General features: G+C 37.4%; 1 protein-coding gene across 1 annotated transcript; it reads right to left on the bottom strand.

Annotated features, from left to right (window-relative positions):
• Window positions 1–1,402: 1,402 nt before the first annotated feature.
• On the bottom strand, window positions 1,403–25,441 carry LOC112817582 (tyrosyl-DNA phosphodiesterase 2-like). Its single transcript, XM_073903122.1, is given in 4 exon segments — window positions 1,403–2,962; window positions 2,965–3,153; window positions 12,785–12,917; window positions 25,355–25,441. Coding segments are annotated over 4 exon segments (1,269 nt in total). The 3' UTR covers window positions 1,403–2,102.
• Window positions 25,442–25,664: the final 223 nt, after the last annotated feature.

The following is a 25,664-nucleotide window of genomic DNA, read 5'->3' as shown; positions in this document are numbered from 1 at the left end:
CTGATATTTGACACTGCACAGCTGACCAGCAGGTTCATGAGAACTAATCAAGCGGTGTCTAAAGGCAATTTATTTATTTATTTATTTATATTTTTAAAAAGATTTTATTTATTTATTTGACAGAGAGAAACACAGTGAGAGAGGGAACACAAGCAGGGGGAGTGGGAGAGGGAGAAGCAGGCTTCCCGCCGAGCAGGGAGCGGAGGCGGGGCTCGATCCCAGGATGGTTTGTTTCATAGCAGTAACTAGCTGATCCCAGAGTGTTGTCAGTGTGATAATAGAGATGGGGAGTAAATACCCTGTTAGAATTGTATACGTTTTTGATTTTACTCTGAGTAGAATAAGAAATCATAGCAAAGGTTTGAGCAGACATATGGCATGATCTTTTTTTAAAAAAGACTCACACTAGTTGCTGTGTCTCTATACCTCTTCATTTGAATTCTAGAAGCCCTGGCCCATCCTTAGAGCGCAGAAGAGGGATTGGTACCTTATTTGGTACATTTGCTCAACTTACGAAGAGAAATGTTATTGTTAATTTAACTTGGATTTAGTACGACCTTCTCATGGATGCAAGAGTTTGTTCTGACTTTTCATCTTTCTTCCAGAGAATTTTTCTATTCCCTTTTGCTCAAAGATGACTGCTGTGTGTCAGGTATGACCTTGTTACCTAATTGTCATGTTTAAGAGAGCTAGTGGCTTTACATGGGAGTTAAAGTCTCTTGTATTTATGAGAAAAGAGCCAGGGGATGTAGAGCCTATGACATTTTTCTAATATTGTAGAATCTCAGATTCCTGGGAATAAAGCAACCAGATGAAATATCTTCTCATTGTCTAGAATCCTCATTCTTCTAATATTCTAAGAACCAACCTTTTCATGACACTTAGTTTAATACCTCACACAAAGTGATACTTCTTGGACACTGTTGGCAAAAAATGTCTCCCAGAGCTAGAGCTTCAGATCTATATTCCAAGTTATAGGAGTCATATTGCTTTTGCTAAAACAAAAACCTCTAGGGTTTCGAAGATTATCTTACTTCTTTTTTTTTTAAAGATTTTATTTATTTATTTGAGAGAGAGAGAGAGAAGCAGTATGAGAGGGGAGGTCAGAGGGAGAAGCAGGCTCCCCGCTGAGCCGGGAGCCTGATGTGGGACTCGATCCCAGGACTCCGGGATCATGACCTGAGCCGAAGGCAGTTGCTTAACCAACTGAGCCACCCAGGCGCCCAAGATTATCTTACTTCTTGCTTCGAAAATAATTTTTTTTAAAACAAGTAAAATTCTTTATTTAAAGCACATTTCTTTTACGGGGAGAAAAGTTTCTTTAAAGCACGTTTAAAAAGTGCTCCTTAGCCCTTTCCTGTAAAATAATTCAATTTTATAAAAAGTAAAACTAAAAGGCTAGTCCTCTTTAAACATTTATTTTTCTCTTAGGAAAAAAGCCCAATGCAGCTAGAACACCAACCTTAATCATTATCAAGCCTAATTTTGCCTCTGTTGGCAACATGAACAGCGACATGTTGACAAACATGAATTTTAAAAAGTAAAGGAATTTCAAATCAAAAGATTTCATTTATAGCTTACCAATCATGTACTGTTAGCTGACAAAAATAAAATCTGCTATAGGATAGTTGCCATCTACTTAAATGTACATAATCATGGCTTTTTTCATTTAAGATTACCTGAAGATCCAATTCCCCCAAACACAATAACCTCTTATTTTTATTTTAAAGATTTACTTAAAATATAAACCATTTGGTGCCTGATTTTAAAAATAAAATATAAAGGCTAGCCCAGGGACGTGGCCCTGCTTGAGAACCAGCTGGCAGCTCTGAGCAGTATTAGGAGCTCTGACGGTCTTGGTGGCCTTTATGAAGAAGTCTCATATTCTGTATGCTTTAGTTTAAATAAACATCAATATTTCGTTCTGAAATTTGAGTACACAATCCGCAAAATAAAAATCATAGTAGTGTTTTCTCTGTTACAATGATGTAGTGTATCAATTCCTCCATATAACCTACCTTTCCAGACAGGTAGAAATTACATTTGCAAAAATCCAGAACAAAATTACTCAGAAGATAGAGAACTCTTATTTGGAAAGCATTTCACAAGATTACATCGAGATTGCACAGGAGACCCCAGTGATCACTAGGAAATCTACCACAGTCCAGTTTTTCCAACCCGAGGAGATCCAAACTTTGGGGAACCATATGGCCACTTTCTGCTGCTGTCCTGAGAAATATTCGATCAAAACGAAACTTACAAGTAGCAGATATTCCAAGATTAGAGTTCATCTGTGTATCCCACGTATACTGGCAGTGCCTAGGTTTGCCCAAGAACTCCCAGACATCCAAAATGTTGCTGGGTAAACCACCACATTGGGTGTCTTCATGATCCCCTAAATTTGTATCTCCTGCAAATATAACGGTAGCTGACTCTGGAGCCTCTTGCATTTTCTTTAAAGCCATTTTTAACTGATTCATTCGTTCCTTAGCATGCCCTCTGGTGCTCTCCAAATGAGAAGTCATAAGGCAAAGTTCATTTCCTGACACATTTGCATACACACACAAAAGGTTTCTCATCATTTTTGTATTTGGAAAAGGGATAATCTCTTGGCTTTTAAATTTCACTCTCGACTTCTTCAACATTATAGCTGTGAAATATCTTTCTTCATGACCTGTAATAATCTCATAACTACTTGCTCTCTTCTTTAGGTAGCTATAATACGGGGGGATAACTTCTTGTAGGAATATCACATCTGGGCTGTACAAAGTTAGATAGGAACACACCCCTTGGGCCCTCTCTTGCAGATTGTTTAGGTCCAATCCATCAACATTCCAGGTAATGAAAGAAAACAGGCTGCCATCTTCTTGCTGCTTCCCTTCAGATGTACTGGCTTTAGAACTAATGGAATCAGTTGTCTCCTCATTCGTGAGTTCAGCACAGGACTCGGGCCCGCCACCGTGTGAGGGCGGCTCTGCGGCGCGCTCTCCTGCCCCCGCGGCTCCAAGGAGTTCAGCGCTCTTTCCATCTCCCAGTCGTTCTCGGCCAGGTAGCACTGAGCCACGGCGGCGTCGCAACTCGCGACCGAAGCAAACTCCACACACAGAAGTCGCTGCTTTTTCACCTCGGGCTCGCCCTCTGCCCGCTCCGCCTCTCGAAAATAATTTTTTTTAAGAAAATTTTTAGCTTAGGGAGAATCTTTCTCTTTCCTAAATTTTTGTTTGAGTAAAGTATATATTAAAAATTTCTTCAATATCTTTGTCTCTCTCCTCTCTTCTGGTTTTTGTGATCTATCTGGTTATCATCTACCTAAGAAATACAAGATCCCGATGGACTATAATTCTTTTTTTTTAAAGATTTTATTTATTTGAGAGAGAGAGAATGAGAGATAGAGAGCACGAGAGGGAAGAGGGTCAGAGGGAGAAGCAGACTCCCTGCTGAGCAGGGAGCTCGATGTGGGACTCGATCCTGGGACTCGAGGATCATGACCTGAGCCGAAGGCAGTCACTTAACCAACTGAGCCACCCGGGAACCTGGACTATAGTTCTTAAGAAACTAGTTGAGTTTCAGAGTATCTGAGCTCTAGTCCTGGTTCAATCATATAGTGGGGAACATGAAACATATCAATTAATCTGTTTTCTTTATATATGTTTAAAATTGTTAATAACTGTTTAAATGATATTTCTTTTACAAAAGCAACTTTGTATTATTATAACTAATCCTCATAACAAACATTTGAGGAAAATATTAACATCATCTACATCTAAGCTATAATATATTTCTAGATATTAAAGAAAACCCTGACTATAAGTTAATTATGAATTTTTTTCAAAGAAAAAACTTATCTGCCCAATATTAAAAATTAAACTATTAAGGCTGTAAATGAAATAGTTAAGTGTCTAGCATAGGTTGGTAATACATTAGGAGATCTTATTTCGGAGACTCATCAAATAGGGATTCAATTTTTTTCACATGAAAGAAGCCCAGAAGTTAACAGTCTAGGGAAAGTGGTTCCACTCTGACCTCAAGGATACAAACTCCTATTTTTCTGCTCTGCTATGTTTTGTGTGAGGCATTCTTGTCAACATTGTCATCTTATATTTCAGAAGATGACTTCTTCTCCCCCACTGCCTCCCAGCCCCCACATATTCTGTAGTCTTGGCAAGAAGAAGGGCAAGGGAAATGACAAAATGACGTGCCAACTTAGTCTCACTTATTTATTTACTTATTTAGAGAGTGAGAGAGCACAAGCAGGTGGAATTGCAGGAAGAGGCAGAGGGAGAAGCAGGTTCCCCGCTGAGCAGGGAGCCTGATGTGGGCCTCAATCCCAGGACCCTGGGATCACGATCTGAGCCGAAGGCAGATGCTTAACCAGCTGAGCCACCCAGGCACCCCTTAGTCTCACATTTTTAAAGTTTTTCTGGAATCCATACTTAAGAGATTTCTGCTGAAATTTCATTGGCCAGAAGTGGAAGACAGGTTGAGAGATGTAATTGTTTATAGCTGTTCTAAACAAAATCTAGTTTCTGTTGGTTACAAAAAAAGGAAGAAAAATAGACATTGGGTAGTATGATGGTGAATTTTATGTGTCAGCTTGGCTAGGTTATGGTCCCCAGTCGTTTGGTCAAACACAAGTGTTGATGTTGTTATGAAGGTATATTTTAGATGTGGGTAACATTTAAATCAGTAGACTTTGAGTAAAGCAGATTATCTTCCACAGTGTGAGTGGGCCTCATCCAATCACCTGAAGGACTTAAGAGAAAAGACTGAGGTCTCCTGAGAGGAACAAATTTTCCAAACTCAAGACTGCTAGCAACATCAACTCTTTCCTGGGTTTTTAGCTTGCTGGCCTGCCCTGCAGATTTTAGACTTCCCAGTCCCCACAATCATGTGAGCCAACTTCTCAAAATAAATCTCTCTTTATCTATATAGACAGCTTATTGATTGTGTTTCTCTGAAAAATTCTGACTGATTTTGGCACTGAGAGTGGTTTAGAAGAACCAAATCTTAAGGATAGTTTTCCGAATTGATTCTGACTTTTCTGGAATTGAGTCTCTGATCAGTTATAAAAGCATTAATGACTAAATTTCCAGTAGTAAATGATAGTTCATGGTATGATGTGGCAATAAAGATATGCAAAATATCATCTTGGATACTTCCAATCAAAGACTTATAGAAGGCAAGTTTTGGGGTGACCATGTACCTGATACCTTACAACATTTTTGTCAAACTAACAAGTATAATGAAATTGGCTGGTTGCTCCTAATTGTGCTGGAAAAAGTGGGGAAAGAAAATGATGAGTTCAAGGATTTGAATTCCCAGTCTGAGTACCAGTAAGTAACCTGAAAGATTCTATGTCTGCCCTGACAGAAACCTTTATATCCTGTAGCCACAGAGATTGCTGAAAGCCAGACACAGAGTCTCATCCTGCTACCGGCTGAATTACAACACAAACTGATTCCAAACCTCACAGAATATCTACTGGTAAAGTGAGGGCATTGATTGAGAAGGAATAGAATTCTGAAGGCTAGAATGGGGCCATATAGGAAGATCCTGATGAGACTGGGGACAGGGAACCTCTAATACTTCTAGTATTTTTTGTCCATAGATGCAGCTGTCCTACCCCCACCTGAGAAGATTAATGCTAATATGCCTGAAGAACCCATAATGGCCTCCTGTGAAGCAGTTTCCCTGCAAAACACTGCAGATTCTCCTCAGGACTCACTCCTTTTCTTCTAGACTAAACTCACTTCCCAGCAGGCACTGAAAGTTGAGGTACAAAGTGGACCATAAGGAGGTGATCTCAAAAACGATCCGACGTTTCCAATTTATAAAGACAGAAATCCAGGAAATATGTGTGAGAATGGATATTAAGGGCTTTGAATAATGGTAGAAGGAGCATAAAGTTGGATCAGGCTTAACTGATTGATATATATCAATAAGCAGAGATTCCAGATTTAACGTTGCAGCTCGGAGGGTTAGATAAGGCTCTAACAGTTTGTTTGGTTGTTTGGCTGAAATATGGACCAAAAGGTGACCTATATTAAATAAGTTGAAATACCAGAAGTACCTTGGTATATAGTAGAGGAAGTAATCAAAAGGTTTAGAGAAATGAGAATGTAAGAATGGTGTTATCATGTAAGACCTGCTCACCCACCCTAGGTGCATCTAGAGAACACACCTGTCATCACTACTGTGAGAAATAAATTTGTGATGTGGCAAGCATCTTTGAAGAGCTCTGTGGTCACTATTCTCTGTAGGTCAGAAATTATATGAATTGGGAAACCTAAATGCAATGGGGCTTGTTGGATCTTGGGGCGGCAAGACCCAAGAGGCAACACTTGATCACCACAGGCAAGGTGGGTGTGGTTATCATAATGGACAACAAAGTCAAACCAGTAATCAGAATAGTCTGACTGGTAAAAATTTATGGCATCATGGTGTTCCTAGAAGTGAAATAGATGTGAAATGTACTAAATTCTTCCTTGGTTTGTATACACAAAAGAGTTATAGGCCAAGTAAATAAAAGTCTTGAATCATAAAAACTTGAATAATAAAAACAAGAGTCATGGTCCCTCAATCAATTCTAAGACTCAAGCCAGTTTATAGACCCAGAACCCCATGAATAAAAAGGAAGCTGAATCCTCTTGAGTAAGAACTTAGCTACACCACCCAAAATTTATACCATTACTCTTTCTCCTAGTCTTTCCCAAAGGGATCTACACCCTTTTACTGGGTGACTGGACACTGGGGAAAAAGAAATAATGACTTTTCAGGGATTCCTAAACACTGGCTCTGAACCGGGGTGAGACCCATTTGGAGACCCAAAATGCCACTGTGACCTATCAGGTGGAATAGAAGCTTTAGGAGTTCATTTGTTGTTGTTGTTGTTGTTGTTGTTGTTATTGTTTGTTTTAGCTTAGGGGGTCCAGTGGGTCCCTTAGCTCATCCTGTGGTTATTTCTCCAGTTCTGGAATACATAATTAGAATAGACATACTTAACAATGGGCAAAATCCCCACATTGGTTTCTTGATCTATGGAATGAGGGCTATTAAGGTGAGAAAGGCAAAGTGGAAGCCTTTACATAGGAAAACTGCCCCTCTAGGAAAATAGGAAATCAAAAGCAATACCTCATTTCTGGAGGGATTGCTGAGATTACAGCTGCCATCAATGACTTGAACGATGCAGGGGTGGTGATTCCACTGCATTCCCATTCAGCTTGCCTATTTGGCTGTGCAGAAAACATGAATTTTAGAGAATGACAGTGGATTATTGTAAGCATAACCAGCTGATAACTCCAGTTGCAGCTGCTGTACTGGGCGTAGTTTCATTGCTCGAGCAAATTAACACATTCCCTAGTACCTATATGTATTGATCTGGCAAGTTATGTTTCTTCATCCATGTTCGTAAAGACCAGCAGAGTGGTTTGATTTCAGTTGGCAGAGCCAACAATACACATTCACTATCCTACCTTAGGGATATAACAGCTCTCTAGCTCTAGCTCTATGTCATAATTTAGTTTGCAGGAAGCTTGATCACCTTTCCCTTCCACAAGATATCCCACCAGTAGTTATGTTGATGACATTATGCCATGGAGTGCCACTGAGCAAAAAGCAACAACTGCCCTAGACTTATTGGTAAGACATTGCATATCAGAGGGTGAGAAATAAATCTGACAAAAGTTCTGGGGCCTTCTAGATCAGTGAAATATCTAGGGATCAGGTGGTGTGGGCCATGTCAAGATATCCATTTTAAAGTGAAGGATAAATTGCTTCATCTGGCCCCTCCAACAACCAAAAAATATACATAAAATGTAACGGGTCTCTTTGGATTTTGGAGGCGACATATTTTTCTCATTTGGGTATGTTATTCGAGCCCATTTACCAAGTGACCCAAAAACTGCTCTTTTGATTGGGGTTCAGAGCAAGAGAAGGCTCTGTGACAGGTTCAGTCTGCCATGCTAGCAGCTCTGCCACTTGGGCCATATGCTCCGGTGGATCCAATGGTGCTTGTGTGTCAGTGGCAAATAGGATTGCATTTGGAGCCTTTGCAGGCCCCTATAGATGAATAACAGCTTAACACCTTCAGATTTTAGAGGGAAAACTTGTCATCTTCTGTGGATAATTATTCTCCTTTTGAGAAACAGGTTTTGGTTTGCTATTAGGCCTTAGTAGAGACTGAATGCTAACAATGAGCCACTAAGTTAGCAGGCAACCTGAAATGTCATCATGAACTGGATGTTGTCTGACCCACCAAGCCATGAAGTTGGGTGTGCACAGCAGCACATCACCATCAAATGCAAGTAGTGCATATGAAATTGGGTTCAAATAGCTCTGGAGGATCAAGTACGTTCACTTAAGAAATGGCCCAAATGCCCACAGTCCCCACTCCTTCCTGTTACATTGCCTTATTTCTCACAACCTGTAGCTATGGCTTCATAGGAACTTCTTTATGATAAACTGATAGAGAAAGAGAAAATTTGGGCCTGGTTTAGAGATGGGTGTGTATGATGGGCAGACACCATTTGGAAGTGGATAGCTATAGCACTATAACCCTTCTCTGGGACATCCCTGAAGGATACTGATAAAGGGAACTCTTCTCAGTGGGCAGAACTTCAATACTGTATCTGGTTATTCATTTTTGTGGAAGGAGAAATAGCTAAATGTGCAATTATATACCAATTCATGGCCAGTTGCCAATTGTTTGACTAGATAGTTAGGGACTTGGAAGGAAAATGATTGGAAAATTAATAAGAAAGAGATTAGGGAAGAGGTATGTGGATAGGCTTCTTGGAATGGGTGAAAAATGTGAAAATATTTGTGTCCCATGTGAAGGCTTACCAAAGAATGACTTCAGTAGAGGGAGATTTCAATAATCAAGTGGATAGGATGACCCATTCTGTGGATACCAGTTGGCTACTTTTCCTAGCCACACTTGTCAGTGACCAATGAGCTCATGAACAAAGTGGCCACGGTGGCTGGTTATGTATGGCTCGGTAATACGAACTTCTACTCATGAGGGCCAACTTGGCTACAGCCACTGTTGAGAATCCAGTGTGCCAGCAGCAGAGACCAACACTGAATTTCTGTTATGAAGACATTCTCTGGAATAATCAGCCAGCTACCTGGGGGCAGGTTGATTAAATTGGAGCACTTCCATCATGGAAGGTCAGCATTTTGTTCTTACTGGAACAGACACTTACTCTAGATACAGACTTGCCTTTCCTAAATGCAATGCTTTTGCCAAAACTACCGTTTGTGGGCCCAGAGAATGCCTTATTTACTCTCATGGTAGTCCACATGGAATCGATTCTGATCAAGGAACTCACTTCACAGCAAATGGGCCCATTCTCCTGGCATTTACTGGTCTTACCAAGATCTGCCTGTGTGAAGCAGCTGGCTTGATAGAGTGGTGGAATAGTCTTGTGAAGATTCAGTTGCCATTCTGGCTAGATGGCAACACCTCACAGGGCTGTGGCAAGGCTCTCGGGTGTTTGCACATACCCTAAATCAGTATTCAACATATGGAGCTGTTTCTTCCACAATTAGGATTCATGGATCCAGAAATTAAGGGGTAGAAATGGGAGTAGCATCACTCATTATTACCTCTAATGATCTGATAGTAAAACTTTTGCTCCTTGTCCACATATCTTTATACCCTACTGGTCAAGAAGTCTTAATTCCAAAGGGAGAAATGCCTCCACTAGGAGACACAGAACTGTTTCACTAAACTCAAGTCAGAACTGCCACTTAACCACTTTGAGCTTCTGATGCCTTTGAATCAACAAGTAAAGGAGATATTTACTATCCTGGCTGTAGGATTGATTCTGATTATCAAAGAGGAAATTGGACTACTACTCTACTATGGGGGTAAGGAGGAGTATATCTGGAATACAGGAGATTCCTTAGGGCATCTCTTGGTGCTACCATGCTTTGTGATTAGAGTCAATGGAAAACTTCAAATCAGTTCAGGCAGGACTAATAGTGGACCAGACCCTCAGGAGTAGAAATTTGGGTAATTCTACCTGGTAAAGATCCATGACCAACCGAGGCAACTGCTGATTGCAAAAGGAATAGATTACTGAAGAAGGTAGTTATAAATGCCAGCTATGGCCATGTGACCAGTTACAGAGACAAGGACAATAACTGTTATGGGTATTACCTCCTTATTTTGTTAAGAATATGTGTGTGTGAAAAAAAAAGAATGTGTGTGTGTGTGGCAATATCTTTGTTTTCTTCCCTTTCTTATCATCTTTTCACATAACATAACATGTATTAAGTTTACATCATAATAATTAAATTATAGGTCATCAAGGAGAAGAGTGAACATCACCTAAGGACTTCACATACTCTTCTGGGAAAGTATTTGTGTATTTTCAGATGTACACAGGAGAATGGAAGGTGGAAATATGGCCTCGTTATTGTCTTTATTTTGAGAATAAGTATATTTAAAGAGATGCATATGGGTGCCTAAATGACAAAGAGTAGACTCTAATGGTTAATTGTATGTGTCAACTTGGCTAAGCTATAACGCCTGGTTGTTTGGTCAAACACCATTCTAGATGTTGCTGTGAAGGTATTTTTTAGATATGATTAACATTTAAATCAGTAGACTTTGAGTAAAGAAAGTTACCTCCCATAATATGGGTGAGTCTCTTCCAATCAGTTGAAGATCTTAAGAGTAAAAACTGAAGTCCTCAGAAGAAATTCTGCTTCTGGAATGCCTTTGGATTCTAGACAACAAATTAACTCTTCCCTGGATCTGCAGCCTGCCAAACTGCCCTGCAGATTTTCGACCTGCCAAGCTTTACAATTCCATGAGCCAATTCCTTAAAATAAATCTCTCTATCTATATATACATCCTATTGGTTCTGTTACTTTGGAGAATCCTGACTAATATAACTAGCAATGTCTGCCAGAGTAGACTTCAGAAGTGTTTGGATTTTTTTTTTTTTACAATATAGTTTTACATGTTACATTATGCTTTTTTTTCAACTATAATGCACTTAAAAATAAAGACAATTTACATGGAATAATGTATTATTTAATAGGTGAAGGAATTAAGATTCTTGAGTGGATAAATGAATCTCTAAAGATGATAGAAGCCATAGATATTAGGTCCAGGATTGACACTCATATTTTAGAACAAGTATCACAGGGGCTTTCCAAGGGGCAGTGTTCACTTAAACCTATTAGATTTGACTTGGGCAACATAATTGCTTATTCATAAAATGGACATAATTGTATCTAAAATCAGAAGATTGTTTGAAAGTTGATTGAGTTGTGTGTTCTGGGCATCCTGGATAGTATCATATATTTAATAATTTATATTGGTACTTCTTATTAAAATGGAAATGCTACTTTTTTGTATTAAATCCATTCTTTTTATAAAGAAATCATATTTTGCTAAAAATTAAAATGATTTTATAATAAAAGTCATGGTTTGAAAAATTTTTGCTTTTTTTAAAAGGATTTTTAAATGATTAGGTTTAATTGAGAAATCTTTTAAAATAGAACTTAGAGGAACTATTGTAAAATCTAGTTATGTAATCTTTACTGATAAGGCAAGATATTGTCTGGGCACCTTGGGTTTAGGATGCTTCAGGTTTGAGAGAGTCAGTGAAAAGTGATACCAAAGGTGAATTCATGCTCTAAAAAGTCTTAAGAATGCCTTTAGATTTTCCTTGAAAAACTCTAGCATTAATGTGTAGAAAGCACTTACGAAGGATTTTATCTGTAATTTCCCCAAAAGACCCCTCTGGAAAATGATTGATTGGCACTTGGCAGACATCCTTTATTGTGTTATAGTTTTGTTATGGTCTTTTAAGCTTCAATATTAGGGAAAAAATTTCAAAGTATGCACTTCTGTATTATTCCCAAAGGTAATAATAAGAGGATTAAATACAATCAGTTTTCTGAGTCAGGCAGAGCCATAAATATGGTATTGAACATATGTTGAAATGGTCTATAAAGTTTCAGAGAATGAAGAATGAGCTAAAGATTTTTTTACTCTAAAATCTCTTCTATTCAAGAGCAAAAAGCAATTGGAGGATGCCAAAAATTGTAGATTCAGGTTCAGTAACCACCACTATCATGGAAATTTTGGTGCTGAAATCCAATTCAGATACATCTCATGCATGGAATAATAACATCCTTACTAAAATCAAGAGTTTCAACAGACAGCAGAGAGATGCTAAAAGGAACTCTGTAATTTTTGATAGATCTTTTATTTAAAAGTGATGCTGGTTGGGAATTTGATCACTGGTTTTCAGAACAAAAATGTAATTCTGGCTATATATCTGAATTCTAACATGATAACCTATCGGCAACATTGGTATAGTTGATCTCTCTCTTCCTCTACACTACCTTTTAAAATTTTATTTCCAAATCACTGCACTTGATTGGTTTTCTTCCCAGTTTACTGGTTGTTCAGTTGCCTTTGTCAGTTCATTCTCTTTTAACTGACCCATTCACATTGGCCTAGAGCTTAGCTTGTAGACTTCTCTTTTTTTAGCTAAAGATTTATGGTGATCTCATCTAGTCTTGTAACTTTAAAAACATATGCTGATGACTCCCCAAGTTTTTATACCTCTTGGCCAAATTGTGCTCCTAAACTACAGACTCATATGTCCAATTGCCTACTCAACATCTCTACTAGACTGTCTAATAGACATCACAAATGTAGCATGTATAAAACTTTTAATATTCCAAATAATCTGTCCTCTGGACATCTGCTTCACTTCCATTCTTCCTCATGTACAAGCTCCCCTTGAGCAATAATTACCTCCTTTCTTTCTCTCACATTCTGTATCAAATCTGTTAGGATATGGTGGTAGCTCTGTGGTCAAAAAGTATCCTCCACTCTTATCTCCCTGGTCTGAATTATTCTCATCTCTTGCCTGTATACTGACTTTTCCCTGTAAAATATAAGTCAAACTATGTCATATCTCCATTTCATGCAGGTTAGAAGCCGAAGCCCAGAAAATGGCCTATATGGTCTCTCATGTTCTGTCACCTACCCCACCTCTCTGACTTCTACCATTTGCACACATGCTTAGTCAGCTTCAGCACACTGGTTTCCCTGATGTTATGTGAACATACTGGATATATTCTTATTTTAAGGTTTTTGCTCTATCTATTCTGGAATGTTCTTCTACCAGATACCAATTTGGCTAAACTTGTCACCTTGTCTAAATTTCACCATTTCAATGAGCCCTACCTGATCACCACAATTAATACTAAATTCTGACCTCCTCCCACATCTCCCCTACTGCTCCTCACTTCCCCAAACCGGATCTTTCGACTCCCTTTACCATGCTTGATTATTTTAATTTTTTCCATAGAATTACTTTTGATGCCTTTCTCCAACTAGAATATAAGCTCTTTAGGAAACTTTGGTGTTGGTCACCAGTGTGTCTAAGCATCTATAACAGTGTTAGGCACTTAGACATTTGAAACAACTTTTGAATGAATAAATAAATAGGAGAAAAAGTATACATTCTGGCCCAAATTTCATCTGCAGGCAAGAAAAATTAAGTAGACAGAGTGAATTTGAAGGGGACAGTAGTTTGGGGGAAAAAAAAAAAGGTTTCTCTTTGCAATCTACCAAGTTCAGTTTACTCCATTATCTTTTATAAATTTAACATTTTCATGCAGGAAATAACACTTTCAAATTGTCTATTATAGGTAACAGAACCATGTATTTTCGTATTAAAGGGAAGAAGACACAATGGTTGACATAGGGAAACAAAAGGACTGCATAGAACTAATGCAGGCATTGCTGTGATCTGAGGAGTGACCAAAACTCCAAAACTGAGAGGACTTCAAAGATAACTTCAAAGCACCTGAGTTTTAAACCGGGTATAATGTCTGGCGTGATCTGGCAGGTTTTGAAAGGATAACGTTCTGTCTGAGTTATGATAAAACGTCATAAAGATTTATGTGTTTCTTGGAGCTTATGATTTGTATATTTCCTTCATCTTTCCCTTCATTTGTTATTATAAATCCCAGCTGTTATTGTCCGCATTTTAAAAGGACTATGGGCTATATATTTTCCTGCTAGAGACTGTGTGGATGTTTTCAATCCATGAAATGTATTCAGATTTTGAAAACTTCACAACAGAAAGGGACTCCTTGGAGAACAGAAAAAAAAATCAAGTCCTAGCATCGATTGTTAGCATCACGAAGTGTTAAAAAAGCATAGTTCAATGTTAAAAATTTCTAGTAGAAGTAGGAATTAAAAAGAGATGAAGGAATTAAATGGAAAACAGCAGAAATCTCTTGGGACCAGAGGGGGGTAAAAACCTGAACAGATGAACATTGACAAAAGTATTTTTTTAATGTTAAATTGTTTATTATTTCTTTGAGAATTGGATATGTGTATGTCAACAGTCAAGTTTTCAAAGACACCCTTTGGGCTAACCTAAAGCAAATTGCTTCATTAAATTTAATAATTAAACATTTTTGGCTCATGTTAAAATATCCATTTCTGATATAAAATAGGTTTACTTTATTCTTGCTTCTTAACATGCTGAAAGGCAATAACAAGTTGCTTTTGAGTCACTATGAGGCAACCTTAAGAAATCATCATGACTGTTAACTTCTGACACTTTGTAGTTGGAGTGGGAACATTACTCTGAGAGTGATGCAGGGGGCAGGAGAGGGAGCCAGCATCCTGTGTGCCATTTTTCTGACCTGGATTACTTTATACTCACAGTGTTACTATGAGATTATGGTGATAAATAAAGTTGTTTTGAAATTGTTTCTATGAAAAAAAATTGGGAACATTGGAAAAATGCTATTGTAAAATATGAAATTGTTACCATTTACATGAAATTGTAAGTTCTTACAAAACCGAAATTAGTATGAAAGTTTTTGTTTTAAGTCTTCTAATTTTTTTGTAATTTTAATTATGCATCAATTAAGTCAACTATAAAATGCACGTGTTATGTATGAAGTCCACTTGAAATCATCATTCATAAATGTCCATCCTTTAATAAAATATGCCAAAGCAGAAAAAATATTTAACTGCTTTACAAACACTATGGGATTATATATAATGTATTGAGGATATGGGAAGAAAGTGAAATTTTCATCTTATTCTTTAGACTTGGTATTATTAAATTTCCTAATATACAATAATATCACAATTATTGTGTGTATAAGTAATTGTAATATTATTATACATTAGGAAGGAAAATAATACAAAATTTTTCATTTTAATAAAATTAATAAAGAACTTTCTTGTGTTAAAAATATTAATGTTTTCTTATATTAAAAATACAAAGTATCACAAAATACTTACAGTGTGCAAAAACTAAGACTGTGGTGCGCTGTCTAAAGTGATTTATGATCTTCCAACGCTTATAGTACTGTCAAGTTTCAGTTTTGGATCACACTATTATGACGTGTCAAACAATTTTAAAAAATACTCCCAACAGTTGACTACACCTGTTTCCACTTTGCAAATCCTTTCAAGTTCATAGCACTTTGATCGAAAAGGAAATATTTAACTTCTGTCTTTCTTTTTCAATCTAAAAGTTGAAAATTTTTTCTAATTGTAGTTTTTGTATGATATATTAACATTGTGGAATAATAAATTGTTGAGATTAGTAAGTCTCTCTTTTTTTAAAGATTTTATTTATTTATTCATGAGAGACAGAGGAGGAGAGAGAGAGAGGGAGAGAGAGAAGCAGAGGGAGAAGCAGGCTCCCAAGGAGCAGGGAGCCCAATGCGGGACTTGATCCCAGGACCCTGGGATCATGACCTGAGCCTAAGGCAGACGCTTAACCATCTGAGCCACCCAGGCGCCCAGTAAGTCTCTTTTATTTGATCATTTGTAAAAAGATTTTTCACAGAATTTCGATGGGTTGTTTTCAAAGACATGGGTAGACCAAAATGTAGTAAAATTTTACGAAATTATATTACCACATCCTAATGAATAAAACCTTTTAATACTTACTCAAAATATTTTGGGTATGAATCTTTAAATTTGACATGTATATCTACTTATATGCATGTTCTCTATTTAAATATTTAAGAGCATCTTATGGTTAGGCCAAAAGTGGGACACATTCATCATGCAGTTATTATTTAACATTTTGGCCAGCTTACCGATTTTTGGTGGCTTCAAGCAAATGAGGTTCTTATTATCTTAACACTTTCATGTGACCTGTCATTGGAAGTCATCATTTCTCCGTTTGGTCACCCCTAGTAGGCTGAAATCATGGAGATGAAATGAAGCCATCTTACTATTATTTCCCTCATTCTTTTCATCATGCATTTGATTAATTCTAGATTGCACTAGGAAGGGTGCAGGGAAACACATTTAAACTGTGAAAATAACAATAACATAAATTTTCCTAAGAAGACATTGAGAAGAATTCTACAGATTAAAAAAAAAAATGTAGAATGCTGCAGGTGAATTTGGAAATGTTGACTTAGTAGAAAATCATTTTTTTCATTATGCATTAGATTTTATGGCTATTGATTCTCTGTTTTCAGACATTCTCTAGTTCGGTGAGGCACTTTGAGAAATTCTCTTTTTTCAGTCCATTGTGGAATTTTAATAAAGGGCTTAACAGTGTCTTTGCCCGAATAAGTTATCAGATAAATATAAAAGAACGAAGTGTAGCCAAGAAATCCCCCTTGGCAGGAATATTGTAAAGGTAACAGTTGGATGAGAAATTTCAAAATATATTATTAAAATGCTCAAGGAATATTTCTAAGAATGTAATCTAGTGTGCTATTTAGGTAACTTTTTTTTAAAGATTTATTTATTATGTAGGTAACTTCTTAAAGCTATAAAGTACTTTTTTAAAAGAATGAAGACATTTATTTCCTCAATAATCTCAATTTTTTAAAAAAAATCCAGCTCGAGAGTAAGAAACATAATTCTTGCTGGCAAGAACATAATTTTAAGAGAAGCTTCAGTATTTCCATAACGGATCATTCATATACGCCAAGAATGACTTTTGTGCTAGGCCTTTGTTGAGCTGTATTTATTATTACTTAGAAGTTAGGCTCCGAATGAAACTTGCAGGCACAAGCAATAGTGGCTTATGCTTTATAGAGTTACATAGTGAACAAAATAGAGGGATTTAAAATTATATTTTCTTACTTATGGTAAATGAGACAACCTTTAAAACTCTGAAATATTTTCCGAAGAAAGTTAGACCTGCACCTCTCTATAAGGTGGAGCTGGTAAATCAACAATGGTTTGCAGGAAGAAGAAAATATATATAATGTTTCCAATATTGACAATCTTTTCTCTGTCCTCCAGTTTGTAGCAAAGAGGATAATAGTATCTACATTATGGTGTTAGTCTGAGGGTTGAAGACCATCTTTGGGAGACATGTAATATACTGCCAGGCATATAATAAGCTTCTAAACAATGATACCCTAATATAAAGAAATAGAGTGTATTAACAATCTCAAGATATTCACTCAAATTCATAATCATACTTTACAGCTACATTATTTGCATCACCTTTATTTTCCTGGAGAACATCAGCATCATAATCACTTTCTCTGATTAAGCTTTTGGCTCCACTATAGCATCTTCCTAAGACGTGTTGATGGTCTGGAATAATGTTTATTTAAAACATTCAGCACTAGTTCTACCATTTGTTTTTCTTTCTTTCTTTCTTTTTTTAAGAGAGAAAAAGAACATGCACATGTGTGAGCGGAGTTGGGGGGTGCTGTTGTGGGGCAGAGGGAGAGGGAGAGAGAATATTAAACAGACTCCACGCTCAGCATGGAGCCCAATGTGGGGCTGATCTCACAACCCTGAGATCATGTCCTGAGCTGAAATCAAGAGTCTGACGAACCGATTGAGCTATCCCGGTGCCCCCAGGGTTGTCTGACTACTTTTATATATTTTGTGCTCAGTAATACCTAAGCGATGGATTTATTAGAAAACCACTTTAGCTACATTTTGTTACCTTTTAAACCCTATTTCATTTTAAATTAACCCCCAAACACTCTTTACCGCCATTCTCTTTATTATGCCTCCCACACTGGTGTTCATGTCTACTGTCACGTCTTAAGGGATGGTTACTTCCTCAGGTAGGCTTAACTACCACAACTTGTTAGTTCTTTCTTTAGTTATGATGAACATAAATAGCGCAAGTAATAGCAGAAAAAATAGGAAAAAAAAGCCCCATTTTCAGTAAATCACTTACTAGCATGGAATTTAGCATATAGTATAATAAAGGATGCTATAGACTATGCTTCTTTTATCTTTGAATTCTTTTTTCACTTGCTCTCTTGTCAGCCTATTTTGATAAATCACTAGGGATAAGTACATAAGTACATAATGTAGTTGTATGTTTTAAAAACATATTATAATTCAATTCATTCATTGATTCCAAATGGCCTTTCAACCAAAACTCCAAGCTTTTTTTTTTTAACTTTACTTAATAATAGTACTTTTAAACTAAAATATAATATTCATAGTTATAATTTGGATACCTTGCCCAAGGGACCATTACTCAGGACAACAAAACATCATGTCTTACTTCATTTTATACTCTCTATGTTATTGGCAATGCCAACTCAATATCACCACTAGAGACCACATACTACATACTATTTGTTTCTTAATATGTATTTCCCTTGTCTCATTTTTCCTGGCTTAAGCCATCCCATTCACAATTTTTCTGACTTGGCCTTTTGGAGTCTTTCTTCCTATTTTGTCATTTCCTTCTTTTTCTTGACTTCAAGTCTATTGTGTTTTTTGAATGCTGCTTCTTTGACCTTGTCGAATTGCATTATATTATGTTTGAAATTTTAAACTATGTGTAATATGCTATTAGGCCTAAGGGTGGCTTCCCATTCTGGCCCACATGCTGAAAAAAAAAAAATAAAAGACCCTATTAGTTTGCCAGGGTTGCCAACACAAAGACTGGGTGGCTTGCACAACAGACATTTTTTTTTTTCTCTCTCACGATTCTGGAGGCTAGAAACCTGAGATCAATGTCTGCCGGGCTGCTTCTTCTGAAGTCTTTTTCCTTGGTTTGTAGATGGTGTATTCCTCTGGTCTGTCTGTGTCTTAACCTCCTCTTTTCATGAGGACATCAGTCATATTAAATTGGGGCCCACTCATATGATCTCATTTTATCTTAATTACATCTTTAAAGGCCCTATCTCCAAATACAGTCACATTCTGAGGTACTGGGGGTTAGGGCTTCAACATATGACTTTGGAGGGGACACAATGCAGCTGAAAATACTGATGTAGAGCTTTGTCCTTTTCCTGAATAACCTCTAATAGAAATCCAGTGTCCTCATGAGCTCATCCTTCTGGCTGCCCAAGGGATCTCCCTCTACCACTCCAAATACATATCTCATTTTATTTTGTTTTATTTATTTATTTATTTATTTATTTATTTTGTTGCAGTCTTTTTTTTTTTAATGATTTTATTTATTTATTCATGAGCGACAGAGGTGGGGGGAGAGAGAGAGAGAGAGAGAGAAGCAGAGGGAGAAGCAGGCTCCCAAGGAGCAGGGAGCCCGATGCGGGACTCGATCCCAGGACCCTGGGATCATGATCTGAGCCGAAGGCAGACGCTTAACCATCTGAGCCACCCAGGCGCCCTTATTTTTCTTTTTTAAAAGATTATTTATTTACTTATTTGAGAGAGAGAGAGAGCATGAGAGGCAGGAGGGTCCGAGGGAGAAGCAGACTCCCTGCTGAGCAGGGAGCCCGATGCGGGACTCGATCCCGGGATTCCAGGATCATGACCTGAGGCGAAGGCAGTCGCTTAACCAAGTGAGCCACCCAGGCGCCCCTACATATCTCATTTTACAATGTGCATTGCATTTAGGACTTTACCAAACTGCACACCCTCCTCTCAAAAACTTATCTTGTTATAGTTCCTAATCTCTGGTGGAAATCTAAAAAAAAATCTAGTTGTACCAATGAGATCGTGAGGGCCAAGATGATAAACTGCTACACATTCTGGATAATGTATTCCCTTACACAAGGACCCTCTGAAAATGCATACATTTAATAATAGAAGCAAAAATAATGGAAGTTGTTTGTACTGCAAGATACATACTTTGGGGGATTATATGAGTTTTAGGAACCTTGAAGTTATGTCGCAAATGTGGTCTTTTATTGACTATTTCTTTGTCATTGTGCATAAGATCATTTAAGATGACCTTCATTATTTATGGGAAAATGTCCTGTTTGCTGGTTGGCTTGCAATTTTCCCTTGTGAAAAACATGGATCTTTAAACTTCAGTGAGTCGATATGCTTGAGGGATGTAGACTGACAATGATCAGGCATCATTGTCCATATGACCTTTATCATTGTGCTAAATCAAGTAAAATTAGTAATAACTAAGTACTGTGTCCAAAATAATACATTTGTGTCTAACTGATTGTGCTAATTTGATAAGAAGAGACTTCACAGTATGCCTCAGAGTCACCGTTTTTTCTCCCAACCCTGTCAGGGCTCTATTTTCCAAACTAATGGAGACAGAATAGCATAAACATGGCTTTCCAGGTGTAAGTGTCAGAATGGAATAGGCACTTTTGAGGCAAAAAATGTTGAAATATCTGGAATATTTTAATGCTTGATGAAAGATACTTGAAATCTGGTACATATGGTAAGCATCATACCTACCCAAGTATTTTTCCTTTCTACCCTCACCCTTGGTAATTTTCAAAATGTGTGGAGTTGAGGTGGGAATTACATAAGCATCTGGAGCCTGTTCTCCCTTAAGATAGAGCAAAAGGTATGGAATAGGGAACACTTCTATATGCTGGTGTATTTACAAATCACTTTTGGTATCCCCCATGATTCATTCATAAAGTGATGGAAGGGTGATGATGTTTACAAATTAGTATTTCCTTTTCCGTGAAGTTTCAGGCTTAAGACTTAAACATCTTCAGGAAGATAGTCGAACAGCTGCTGCTTTCCTGATGAGCTATAGGAATCAGAGATGGGCAGGTACAAAAGGAAATCAGGACAAGAGTGGAAATATGGCCAGAGTGGAAGAATGAACGCTGACTCACCTTCAGGGCACAAACCCCTAGGCCCAGGCTCTGGCAAGTTCTTTTGACTCTCGTCTGCACCCAAGACATCACATCAGATTTTTTTTTTTTCCAAGAGGAGTTTCCCTAAGTAGGATACTCTGATTTTAACCGAAAGCTGATTCATGTTCTTAGAACTGAAGGCACATCTGCTGCAAGTTCTGATTACAGTTTCAAAGCTGGAAAGTAGAGTATGTATTAAAATAAATATCTTGATTTTCTTCAAAACGAGATTACTAAGATCTCTTCTAGGCAAACTGTTCAAATCCTACCAGACAAATCAGTTATGTCACAACAAAACAACTTAAAAAATTAAAAAATAATTAGAAAAAATCCATCTCCAGACATCACATACATTTCTATCAGTAGTTGATTTTACAAAATTGTCAACTTTCACTTTTCTTAATTTTGAGATATCAGTAAATGTTATGTTGCAGTACATTGCTTATAATGATCATTTAATGCTATATTTCAAGAACCTGATGAATTATATTATTGGTCTTCCAGTTTTCTACTTAAATATCTAATGTTGCTGACCTAAATAATTTAACGAAAACAATGATTACTTAAAATAAAATGATGCTGGTATTTTTATATTGTGGGAATACTTTAAAAATCTTGCATAAAATTTGCCTATACCAATGTCTACACTGCCCAAAGTATTACAATAATTGACTACAATAATCCAAATATTTTATTCATCATGCTCTCTTTAGGATATAAAATTAATAGCTAGCACATTGCACGGCCAGATTTATATAATTCCATTTAGACAGGCACCCTGATTATAAATTCAGTGTTTTAATTTGCCCTGGGTGTGAAACATACTTATATATTACTTTTAAAACGCAAAAATAATGATCTTGTTGAGAAGCGTTGGCATTATCTATTCTCAAAACAGTCGACAAGAACCTAGCTGTCTTTCTTTTTTTAATCCCCTTCTCCTTTGGGAATGTAAAGCTATTACACAGTTGTCTCAGCTGCTACTTGGCATTCAAACCAGATCCTTGAGCTGCCAGACATTTCTAAATCCCACTCTCTCCACTTTTCTCAAGTAGTTTACAGTTCTAGTGTGGCACCCATAAGCTGCCTCTCTCAAGGGAACGTCCGGCTGACAGCAGCAGGAACAGGCCGTCCTGCTGTTCGGGTCTCTCTCTCCACCAAGACTGTGGTGCACTTAACAAGTTGACATGCATCCAGCCATCTAACTCACTGGACTTCTCAAAGGCCAATTTATATTCCAAATCCGTTCCTCTAAGGCATTCCTCCACGACAGAAATATTCCAAATCCACAATCCAGAAATTTCAAAACCTCATGAAGCTTGTAGCACGATGTGTGGCAATAAATTATTTTTTTTCCCACATAAATGATGACATGTCCCTCTCACTACTTTAAATGCTTTGCCAAGGTTTCAAATGGCCAGTCTTAGCTTTTTGGAGACGGTGGCTTCCACAGGCATAAAAAGTGATGGCGTGTTCTTTTCCCTCATTTAATCAAATGCGTGTGCGTGTGTGTGTGTATGTGTGTGTGTTTGTGCATGCGTGCATGTGCGTGCAAACACAAATGTCTGAGGCAGGAAACCAAATTAAAAAACCTGTTATGTTGTGTTGAATGTTCAAGTGACCAGGAACTTGTCTTTGAGATCTATATTAACAGACATTTTATAAGAAGGCAAAGTTAATATGCCCCTGGAGTTACTATTTAAATGACTCTAGCTTTATGGTCTTTTAATGTGGGACCTTTCAGCCTGGAAATGAGGTGGATTTTCCATCCTCTGACTTAAATCTCTCAGCAGGGTAGCTTCCCCACTATCCTCTGAGCAGCTGTTAGTAGCAGGAGGAAAAGTGTCCTGCAATAAAATTGATTGCTTCAACCTACACTGCTCTCCAGCCCTCCACAGCTCCGCTTTTTGTTGGATCTGTTAGCACCTGCTCCCCAAAGCACCAGATCTTATCTCCAATTGGTCTAAATGCAAATTCCAAAAAGAGAATGGATGCCCAGAAAAACCATAAGGTGGTTCTGTGAGAATTGTGAGGAGTTGAGTAGCTGTTATTGCTGAGGTCTTTATGAAGATAACAGGAAAGGTCTGCCAAGGCAGGGGTTTTATTGTGATTAAGATCTTAGTTCTAAATCAAGACATGGCAGCCGGTATCCCTAAATCATTCCTCTGTAGACACTAGGGAGAAGGACAGAATGCATTAAGCGAATTTCCAGCAATATTGAGCCTTACAAATTTCCCTCGTCTTCCTGGAAGCCTCACATGTGGATAAGTAACACCTACTTGATATTTCCTTTCAGATTCCTGAGGATCAGTTGTCAACCTTTTGAAATGTCCCTCTCAGTATAACACAGGAGCTGGTATTGTCATAATTTGGTAATGTAAGAGAAGCAGTTCAGCCTTAAGTGTCAAGAGTGATTGGTGTGATGGCAAATTGTTAATCTTAATTTTAAAATGCCACAATACTTCATTTTAGCAATTAATAACTGTCACGGAGTCTTTATGCATGGCATTCTGGTTGTACCTTACTCCAATTTAACATTAAAGTAATATTCAAATCAACTTGCAGACTTTTTCTGATGAAATACTCTGAATTATTAATTCTTATCTTAATGCAGTCTTTGAGTTGCTGTATTGTTCTTAAAGACATGTAATGTGATTTGCACATTCATTTATTTCATTTTTTCATTTGGATCACACTTAGAATATTATAAAATTTGGAAAGTTAGTTAAACATAGACATTATAGGCAACTTTTAAAGTGTTCTACCAATAACTTGGATATTTGGAATGACTTATCCTTTCCCATGCCATTTTAGTGAAGAGCAGTTCAATTTTTTTTTTAAAAAAAATATCTTCCAAGTTTGGAGTTTAAACAATTTATTCTAGAAAAAGCCATCATGAAGCACACAGTAGTTGGCCAAGCCAAAAAACAACAATGAAATAATTAGTGGGAGAAATATGTGTCCAGTTTAGAATAGAGGCATAGAGTTTATTTCCCCTTCAAGGAGAACTATCTGTCTAAGACAGTACAACAATTTTGCCACTTTGTAAGAACCCAAAGACATATGAAGGGTTAGATGGAAAAAATATAGAAACTGGATTTGACCAGGGTTGTTAATATTACTCTTTGGGCATTCTGTTTGGGAGTTCCTTGCATGTAACAGTGGGATTTCAGAGAAGATAATTTGACCATTGACAGAATTATGACACTCCTAAGACTGTCCAAGTTAGGAAGTCATTATTTGCCTTACAGTTTTGCTTACCAGGGAACTCAGTGGGTTTCCTTGCTGCAGATAATTTCACATTAATTTTCACTGAAGAATTTGTATTAAAAGGTGAATGTGCTGATACATTCAAACAGAATTTTAAATACAGATCATTCTCCATTTTAATGTGATACTAAAATAATTTATGTAAGAAGACCGCAGGTTCATGCAATTTCATGTTAAGATCAGAGCGAGAAGATTCAGAGGCATGGGAATAAAAAAATACTTATTTGTGAATAAAAATCTAATGGTCTGATTTCTGAGGAACAGACAATGCTGCTGCAGAATCTCTTCATTGAAAACCATAAAATGGAATATGAGAAGTTGACTTAAGTCTGCCTAAGCAAAAATGTACTAGATCTTTTATTCTAATATGCCAATTTCAGTCGGAGAGAAATCCAACAGAGTAGAGGATTAGAGTAAGAATATTGGTAAGGTGAAATGGGTAAGAAGAGTTGGGTTTGTTAGAAGGAAACAGTTACGTGTTTCCCCAGAATGTTTTCAAAGATTAGCACATGTCAGGCCATGTTTATTTCTGGACATTGAAGGATATGATCCTTTTGTCAAAGTCTATAAAGGAAGCTATTTCTTTTTTTTTTTTTTAGTATTGTATTTATTCACTTAGAGAGAGGAAGAGAGAGAGAGAGCTCATGAGCAGGGGGAGGGGCAGAGGGAGAGGGAGAAGCAGACTCCCCGCTAAGCAGGGAGCATGACGTGGGGCTCAATCCCAGGACCCTGAGATCATGACCTGAGTCACAGTGAGGTGCTTAAACAACTGAACCATCCAGGTGCCCCAAGGGAAGCTATTTCTAATAGTTATCTATTCCTATTTTACAAATTATTTTGAAACTTAGGAACTGAAAACAATAAGCATTTACTCTCTCATAGTTTCTAGGGGTCAAAGACTTGAAGATGGCTAAGCTTCATGGTTCTGGGTCAGAGTCAAGTTTTTGGCTGTGGCTACTATCATCTGAAAATTTAACCAGGGCTGTAGGATTCACTTCCAAAATGGCTCAGTTACATGACTTTTGGCAGAAGATCTCAATACCTTGATGGGTTTTTTTGCAGGAGGTCTCAGTTCCTGGCCACCTGGACCTTTATGTACAATTGCTTGAGTGTCCTCATGACATGGCATCTAGCTTTCACCAGAGCCACTAATTCAAATGAGAATGAAGAGAAATTGCAAATTCTTTAATTATCTAATCTTGAAAATCATGCACCATCACTTTTTCATAGTCTGTTTGATAAAAGCAAGTCACCAATCCAGCCCACATTCAAAGGGAAAGGAATTAAACTCTACCTCTTGAAGAGAAGCATATCAAAGAATTTGTGGATGTATTTTAAATCCACCACTCTCT

The sequence above is a fragment of the Callorhinus ursinus genome, unplaced genomic scaffold (assembly GCF_003265705.2).
Source record: "Callorhinus ursinus isolate GAN/ISIS: 27379988/994484 unplaced genomic scaffold, GSC_fseal_2.0 scaffold1, whole genome shotgun sequence".
Classification (NCBI taxonomy): domain Eukaryota; kingdom Metazoa; phylum Chordata; class Mammalia; order Carnivora; family Otariidae; genus Callorhinus; species Callorhinus ursinus.
Note: the sequence above shows the minus strand (reverse complement) of the source record. Positions and strands in the feature narration are given on the sequence as shown.